This window comes from Gouania willdenowi, chromosome 6 (genome assembly GCF_900634775.1).
Source record: "Gouania willdenowi chromosome 6, fGouWil2.1, whole genome shotgun sequence".
Classification (NCBI taxonomy): domain Eukaryota; kingdom Metazoa; phylum Chordata; class Actinopteri; order Blenniiformes; family Gobiesocidae; genus Gouania; species Gouania willdenowi.
In genome coordinates this window covers 57495664-57504740 of record NC_041049.1, presented here as the reverse complement: position 1 = coordinate 57504740, position 9077 = coordinate 57495664, and the positions used below count along the sequence as shown (strand labels likewise).

Genomic DNA, 9077 nt, shown 5'->3' with positions numbered 1-9077 from the left:
ATTCTGGCTTTTTTTTAACCATGTTTGTTCATGTGTTATATGAAATTGCACTGTCCCCTTTAAACCAATGTAATCTAATCTAATCTGGACTATAAAATGCAACAAGTTGGAGAGATTTCTGATCTTGGTTTGTTGCAATGCATACATTTATTCAATTCAGACTGTCTTTTTCTCTTTAAATCGGCCTCCGAATATGTTATTGAATTTTCACAGTCGTCTAAATCAGACACAATGATTCCTTGATTATGTCTTCAAAATGTATTTTTCTGCTATTGGTGTAATTTTTACATCTCGGCATGAAAAAAAAAAAAATGTAATCTTACTTGAGGATTGCCTCTGTCATATTGTGGTGAAATGAGGAAGTTTAGTCGGTGGAGAACTTTTTTTTTCCTCATTCTCTGAGTGTCAGCTATTTGGTTCAGTGATCTTAAACTAAGGGTATCTTATTGTAATTGTTTTTTTTTTTTGTTTTTTTTTTTTGTTTCTTTTACCTCAGCTTCCATGTCCGAGTGCAGTCATGCAAAACCATTGGTGACAAGTGTGATGTGCAGAAGATATCCCACAGGCAATCATTTTGTTAAGTTGTTCTGAATCACTAAAGCATCTGTAGCTTAAACTTGGTGTTTGAGTAAATTATATAAACAAGGTAGATCAGACTAGAAAACAGAAAAAAAAAAGCAATTCTAAATCAATATGTTGGGAGATTTCAGAAGCAAAACAATAAAATTGAACCCTGCTCCTGAGTTACTGAGGATACTTTGCGACAGGTTGTCACTAACATTGAGAAAACATATTAACTATTAATATGAGCAGGTGGCCACAGAAAGCCAGCAGCTTTCCAGGAAATCCTTTATAGGCCTTGACTTTGCTCTTTTCTCACTGATTCTTAAATCTTATCAAACCTGTCTGCCTGGAAATGTTTGGCAGACATGATACATCATGTGTCGGATGTGTGTTTAGGGAGAAAGAAGCCAGGGAGCCAATGGCAATAGAGCAGTCAAATGACGAAGCACTAGTGTTTCTGCAGGCTGTGCTTTGACGAATGAAAGAATAAAGAACTCATTCTGTGGATTCATATTAACAAGAAGATGTTGAACTCCTGTGGAAAATGAAGAGAGTTTTTATTTCCAACTACAGGTACATGTCTGTTTTTTTCTCTTACTTGTGTAGAAATGATTACATCAATAGGAACGCGTACAATAATCTTATAAATATCACCCCATAAAAGCTAGTAGAATAGTTCTTTATCAAGAGATGCAAATCTGACTTCCAGAAAGTGAAATAGGCTTTTCCACCTTTTGAAAATGATTCATGCTTGCAGACTGACGCTACAGTACATGCGTTGCATACTGTACGCACTATTCACACATGAGCCCATGACTTATTTGTTGAAGGATGATGATGTTGCAATAGAATTTTTGGTCACACTTTACTTGAAGTTTTATACATAAGGCTGACATTATGCTGTCATGTGTCATTAGCATGAATACGCTGCCATTAAGGCTGTCATTAAGTGTTGTTTGCTAAATTATGACACATTTGGAGCTACGTTGGGTTAGGTGGAGGCAGGGGTGGACTGGCCATCTGACATATCGGGCATCGTCCCATTCGGCTGGTCCACTACGTTTTTTTTTTTTTGGTTTTTTTTTAAGATTAGGAGTGAGTGAAGGCAGACATGGTAACTGGTGGCCAAAAATGGTCCAAATGAGTCAAGACAAGAGTGTAAAGTGACTAAAATGGACCAAAAGCAGCCAAGAGTGGCCAAAAAATGGGCAAATAAAGAGGAACCATGCAAAGGGTAGCTGTAATGAGCAAAATGTGGCAAACAATAGTGAAAAAGGGCAAAAATGTGGAACAAAAATAGGCAATATGTAGGAAAAAAAAAGGAAACAAGTGGTATTTATTGGGCAAAAGTTATCTTATTTTGAATGAAAAGTGCCCAAAAAAATTCAAGAAAGGACAAAAATTGGCTTAAGTCTGAAAAAAGTGTCAGAAATTTTTGAAAAGGGACAAAAATAGGACAAAGAAAGTTGCAAAATGGCCAAAGGAAATAGGTAAAAATGTGTTAAAAAGTTTTCCCTTTTTAAGGTTTTCCGGGGGAAAAATAATTAAAATGAAGACATAAAAAGCAACATGTTGAGCATTACTGACTTAATAACAGATTCTACATGGTGTCGCTGATAATGTAGTGGGGTGGTCTGGACAGAAAATGCCAGAGCTGATTTTTTTGTCCCAGTCCACCCCTGGGTGGAGGGATCTAGTGGGGTTAGATGGGGTTAGAGTTAGGGTTACAAACAACACTTCATGACAGCCTTTATGGCACCTTATTCATGCTAATGTTAGGTGTCATGTCATAATATTGACAGCGTATAGTCAGCCTTATATATAGAATTTTCTTTGTTAAAGCCACATCTTTGTTCTTGTGATGCAGGAGTTTGCTATAAAAACACATCGCGTAGAGAGCCATGGCGACCGTATCAGACCCCACGGCCTCAGACGAGCTGCTTTCAGCCGATGAGGTGATGATGCCATTCTCAGACGTGACCAAGTACATCATCCTGTCCGTCTCCGTCTCTCTGCTGTTGCTGGCCTTAGGCATTTTGACCACACAGATCATCAGATACTGTACACGTGTCAGATACAACCAGCAAAACTCAAGTGAGTGTAATAGTCACCCATCACACCAAGACATCTGCGAAAATGTACTTTTCAAAAATGAAAAGAAGAAAAAATGAAATACTCTGATGTGTATCTTGTATTTTTAAACACAGGTAACTGTAACCAGCTGTACTCAGAGGAAAAGTCAGGCCCTGTAGGAAGCTATGCAGAATCTCCAAAGTCTAAGGTAAGAAGATTATATAATCAGAGAAGACTTGCACAAGCTAATTAGATATTTTAAGTTATGACTGCGGCAAGAGAAACTAATCTTTCTTTATGTACACATGCTCACTGGCTACTTATCTTACGACTCACTAAGTATCAGAACGTACTGTACATCATTTCTTGTTGCATTGATTCTAAAAGTTCCTGGTTTGAAAGCATCCAAGGTGAAAGCATCACTCACTTGTAATTTGTGAATACAGTGAATGTATCATTCCCTTTGACCCAAAAACTCACAAATAAATGGTCTGAATATTTGGAACAGATTTGCAGATAATTCATGTTCATGTTAAAGAAACAATTGGAGACAATTTGAAGAATGGGACAAGTGAAGCCTCTTCTTCTCCATAACTACAGTTATGTTTAAGTGTTGCTAAAGTGACAGTGTGGTGCTGTTAGATAGGGTCTATATCTATATATATATATATATATATATATATATATATATATATATATATATATATATATATATATATGTATGAGACTTAATATACATATGAAAGTGTATTTATGTATATATAAGAAAGACTTAATATATATATATGAAAAACCCGGACGCCATCTTTGTAGTCATTTATATCGTTCGAGACAGAAGAGTAAAGACAGGCAGACACTGTGTTTTTAATCGTTGTATCAGCTCCAGCTCAAACTCATGTTCTCACATCTCTTCTGTGTCGAATGACTGAGTAAATGGGCAAAAGTTGTAAACAGAGGCTGTTAGGAAACTTTCTAGAGATCCAGGACGTCTCCTCACACGATATGAATGTTTAGGATTTATTTCAGCAGTTTTCTGGTCCCGCTCATGTTTTCATTCAGTCTGTGGATGTATTAGCTCGTAAAAATCTGTTTTGTTTCGCGGTGTTACGGTCCAAATAGTATCCAGAAAATCTGGTGACTGACTATTGACTGTGAGGCTGGTGTGAGGAACAATAGATGTTAGAACTTCTACCATTAGACACTTTTACAAAAACATTTTTACGGGCAGTTTATTTTGCACGTTATAAAATCTTTTATAAATCGACACACAAATTACTATTATATATATATATATATATATATATATATATATATATATATATATATATATATATATATATATATATATACAGTATATATTAAGTCTTTCATATATATATATATATATATATATATATATATATATATATATATATATATATATATTAAGTCTCATATATATATATAATTTCCTGAACGGTTTGCCATATATATATATATTAGCTGGGTTGAGTTGCTGTTTGCCTCATCACAAACAAGTCTAGTATTTAGATTTGATTCTAGTGTGTGTGTGTGTGTGTGTGTGTGTGTGTGTGTGTGTTTGCTTTTTCTATTTGCCTGTTATCACGTCTCACATATCCTTGAGGCTCTGATCAGTTTACTGGGTTTCCTTTATGTTTATAAGAGTCAATAAATATTGCTGATACCAGTTTTTAATTTGCTCTGTAAATTATTCCATTCAGCTTATTCAACATTTGTTGAAATGCAACACGTGACATATGAAGAAATGCAGAAAAATTGTTTCACAGATTGTTTTTATGAGAAAAAAAAAAACAAAAAAACTTCAAATTCAAACAAGGTGTGCTTGCCTAAGTTGTCATGCAACTTTTTTCTAATCGGATGATTATTTCGAATTAAGTTTGGCTTTTATTTAATAGTCAGCTCAACAGTGTGTGACAGTCAGACCTGTCCAGTTGCAGTCCAGTCTGACTGGTTGTATGTTGAAACTTTGTACGCCCGCTGCTATTTCTTTCTGTCAGCACACAGAGTCATGTCAGAAAGGCCAAGGCAACTGAACCAAAAGCAGAAAAAGCCTGGCAGCAGGGGCGGATCTACCGGGGTGGCATAGGGTGGCAAATGCAGTATACACGTGGCTGTTATTCATGTGAAATTGATTGACAATGTTTTGTAATTCCTGTGAAATGGATTCAGTGCAGTAGATAAATTCTGAATTTCTTCAGTGACAGTTATCGTGATGTATTGTGGATTAATTTTACTGCGATATATTAATTATCGTGATAATATCGTTATCGCGGGCAAAAAAATAAATATTGCGATATATCGCATCGCGAGGTACCTGGCGATACCCAGCCCTGTAATTCAGTATGCTTTATGTACGTCTGCTATGTTTTGCCACCTCTAAAAAATTCCTGCCCCCCTCTTGCCACCCCATTGAATTTTTTCTAGATCCGCCCCTGCCTGGCAGTATTGTAAATGTGATTCTAAACCGTGTTTGTGCTTTGCAGGAGGACTTTTCCCACTGTGGGGCCAGTGGACGAAGTCGCTGTTTGTCTCAGGATTCCAACACGTCCTCAGGATCCAGCCAGGTTGACAGAGAGGTGGGAGAAAAAGCAGCAGACAGAAATTATTATTACCCCAGAAAACCTTAAAAGGGGGAAACTTTATCCCCTTTTTACCTACCAAACATACAGTATAACTAGGTGTTAATTTCAACTGCAAGGTTTGATTTAGTTTTAGTCATAGTCTTCTGACTAAAATGCAACTTAGCTTTAGTTCAAATGTCGTCATCGGGACTATTTCAGCTTTAATCTAGTTTTAGTTAACTAAATTATATTAAGATTTTAGTCAACTGAATCTGTTAAATATAGGCAGTGGCTATCCGTACTGTTGCCGTATCAATATACCGACATTCTATTCGTATGTAGCGCCTCTCATTGGCCAGTTTAGATCACGTGACTAAGACTAATCTTAACCCTAAAAATTGTTGCGATATAGGGTTATCACCTAAACCTAACCCTAAACCTAACCCTAACACGCTACGTACGTGTACCAATAGCACCGGGGATTGTCTGTATGGCAACCTTACGTATAGACACTTTCTTAAATATATAGTTGACTGAAATATACAGCACAAGAGTTTGTGCTTCTTAAAGATTCAATTACCATTTATCAACCTGATATGGAATGATATTAACGTTTGTAAATACACACATTTGATGTGATCATTGCAAAATTGTGACAAAATTATAGTTGAATTTTTGTTAGTCGCCAAAAATGTCCAGACTTTTTGATATGGTTTTTGTTCACATGTCTATTTTTAATTAGTCATAATCTTGTTATTTCCACTTTAAAAAATTGTAAAAATGTAATCGATGCATGCTCTGATTCAAATTTTTTGTCAACAAAATGAACACTGATGATAACCAAAGTAACTACATAGTGCTAGTGGCACCAAATTATGATTAAAGTTATGTATGATTCAGAATAACGAAAGATGGATGATTTATTGTGAAATACAGAGAAACAAAAGCTTGAATCCTTTCGTCTTCTTTAAAGGTACCTGTTGGTATGAGGATGATGAAATCCTGAATTGATGATGTATGCTAATTTCATTTCAACTTTGTATACTGAACTCTTATTTTCTTGCATTAGGTTCACGGTTCTCTGAGGTATTCCCTCTACTACGACCAGCAGCAGTCCAGCCTGGTGGTCACTGTGTTGCAGGTGGAGGGACTTTTGGCCAACAGACAAACACAAAGCCCAAAGCCATTTGTCCGGCTGCGTCTAATGAGGGTGGTATCAGAAGAGGAGGGATTCAGAGACGGAGAGGTGGTTCAAAAGTCTCATGTTAGGTGTCTGCTCGTCTTTGACAGTTTTTCAGTTACAGATTTGGGTCTGTCCTCTGCTACTGTATTAGGGTGACGGGATGCTGTGGACGGTGCTGCATGAGTGGCAGACCCGCACTGTAAAAGGCAGCTGTAACCCTTTATTCGGAGAGCAGTTCAGCTGCATTCTGATGGAAAAGGACAAGCTTCATCACCTCAACCTGAGAATGGAGGTCCAGACGCATTGATCACTGGCATGTTGGTGTTGGATGAGTCAGGTTCAAGGGTTATCAGTTGTTTTTCTCGGCTGGAGGAAACAAAAGTGTGTGTGTGTGTGTGTGCGTGTGTGTGTGTGTGTGAGTAACAAGCAGACAAGAGTACTGATATATGTAGTCGAAGCAGATGGCTGCCACCTCTGAACCTGGTTCTGCTGGATATTTCTTCCTGTTCAAAGGGAGTTGTTTCTTCCCACTGTCGCTAAATGCTTGTTCATGTGGATTTGTTGGGTTCTTCCTTTTTATTACAAATTTTATAGTCAATGGCTATCAGTGCGGTCGCCACATCAATATACTGGCATTCTATGCGCAGCGCCCCTCATTGGCCAGTTTAGGTCACATGACTAAGACTAAACCTAACCCTAACCCTAAACGTGTTGCGATATAGGGTTATACCCTAACCCTAACCCTAAGATGCTACATGCTTGTACTTCAGTAAACGTACCACTAGCACTGCGGGTTGTCTGTACGGCAACCGTACAAATAAACACTTTCTATTTTATATTTTGATAGCGCTTTGAGATGACTTTTGTTGTAATTAGCGCTATATAAATACAGTTGAATTAAAGTACAACTAAGTCATACATAATATACTCAAGTACATAAAATACTCAAGTACAAGTAAAAAGTAATTAAATAGTACTCACAGTAAAAGTTACTAGTTATTTTCACCCCCACGTTTATTTTTGGTAATAAATCTTGCCACGGTTTCCTTGCATACAGTAAACATCTCATGTATGAACTTATAAAGGAAGAGACCAAATCTTGCACAGTTGGAACTTAAATTATTTTCGACAAAGGCGTCTGTTGCCTCCCATTCCGTAAAATAATTTCAAATGAATATTTTTTTTTCATGCCAACATTTTTTCTCAGTAAGTAATACTACACTTCCAAATAAAAATAAAAGTACACAAAAAAAAAATCTGTATTATTTGTTAATTTCTACCTCTGTATAGGAGCATTTTACAGCCCTTCTAACAGAAATATGAACACATTTAGTTTGTTGTGTAACGTTTCCACGTGTTTGGCTCTAAACCAGGTGGGAGACTTTGATAAATTCTCCAGACACATAGTGTTGGGAGAGGTGAGGGTTCCCTTGGGGCAGCTTAACATCTCCTACCCTCTGGAGCTTGAAGAGGATCTGCAATTACCCCAGAAGGTGCTGCGGGCCGTCACGTGCCTAATAAATGAAGTTGTTTTACTAGCTGCTGTTTACATACAGAGTGAGTTATGCTTTTGCATTTACCCTCTTGCTGTTTGCACAGGATCTTGTTGGAGAAGTTCTGCTATCACTGAAATGTCTTCCCACTTCCCAGAGGCTTGAGGTTGGCCTCCTAAAGGTCCGAACAGTCCTGGCCCAGGTTTGCCCTAACGCAGGTAAATCCAGAGTAACTTTGACAATCCAAAGCATGAATAACATACAATGAATAATCATGATATCTTTACGTGCAGCCCTCTATGCCAAGATCAACGTACAGTGCAATCAGTCCAAGCTGAGATACCAGAAAACCTCTGCAGTGTCTCGCAGCACGCTCACTGTCTTCAACGAGGTCCTCGTGTTCTCCCTGCCTGAGTTCCCCGTGGAAAGGTGTAAAATCCTGGTCCTTGTGTATGAGACTCGTACAGGGGGGAAATCAGCCAAGCGTCTGATTGGACAGTTGAGCGTGGGGAAGGAGAAGAGTTTCGAAGACAAACACTGGACTTCAATGATGCTCTCAGTACGACAACCTGTAGCAAAGTGGCATGGCCTGTTGCTCTGACCCCCTGCTCATGCATATTCATCCAAACCCTAACTATTATTACCCTGAGCCATTTACGCCAGCACCGCTGTTGGGAGTATTTAAATATCACATTGAAAATGAGACCTTCCTGTCAGCCAAATATATTCACTACTATTGTATGTACCACCTGCTGTGCAGTTTACCAGTTTACCTTTACATCACCATGAGCAGTGCTAAGCAGGGTTGGCCTCAATTAGAATTGTTATCGATAATTAATTATAATTATGACAATTATAGTTGTAATTGTAATTTTAAAAATCGGTTGCTGTCGTAATTGTAATCAAATTGTAATTGAGTTCAGATAATTGACTTTGTAATTGTAATCTTTATGAAAATTCTATTTAAAAACAAAACAAAACTGGGTAACCATGTTATAGTTCTATGTGCAGTTTTACACATATGTAATCAACAGTTATTAAAATATGTTTCATGTCAAGCTTTCCCACATTTTACCATTTAATTTTTTTACATTTTATTTTTAAATCTAGGGGTATACTGACACAAAAAAGCTCAGACGTCCACATCATAATTATTAAAACCTATATTTTTATTGATTAGGA

The 9077-nt window shown here is 37.3% G+C and overlaps 1 protein-coding gene across 1 annotated transcript; it reads left to right on the top strand.

The window, feature by feature from the left end:
• The first annotated feature begins 879 nt into the window (after window positions 1–879).
• syt19 (synaptotagmin XIX) lies at window positions 880–8837 on the top strand. Its single transcript, XM_028449190.1, has 9 exons — window positions 880–1137; window positions 2432–2658; window positions 2772–2845; window positions 5142–5234; window positions 6289–6465; window positions 6554–6694; window positions 7776–7895; window positions 8002–8113; window positions 8189–8837. Exons 2-9 carry the CDS (start codon window positions 2466–2468, stop codon window positions 8494–8496), a joined length of 1218 nt encoding a protein of 405 aa, XP_028304991.1. The 5' UTR covers window positions 880–1137; window positions 2432–2465; the 3' UTR covers window positions 8497–8837.
• Window positions 8838–9077: the final 240 nt, after the last annotated feature.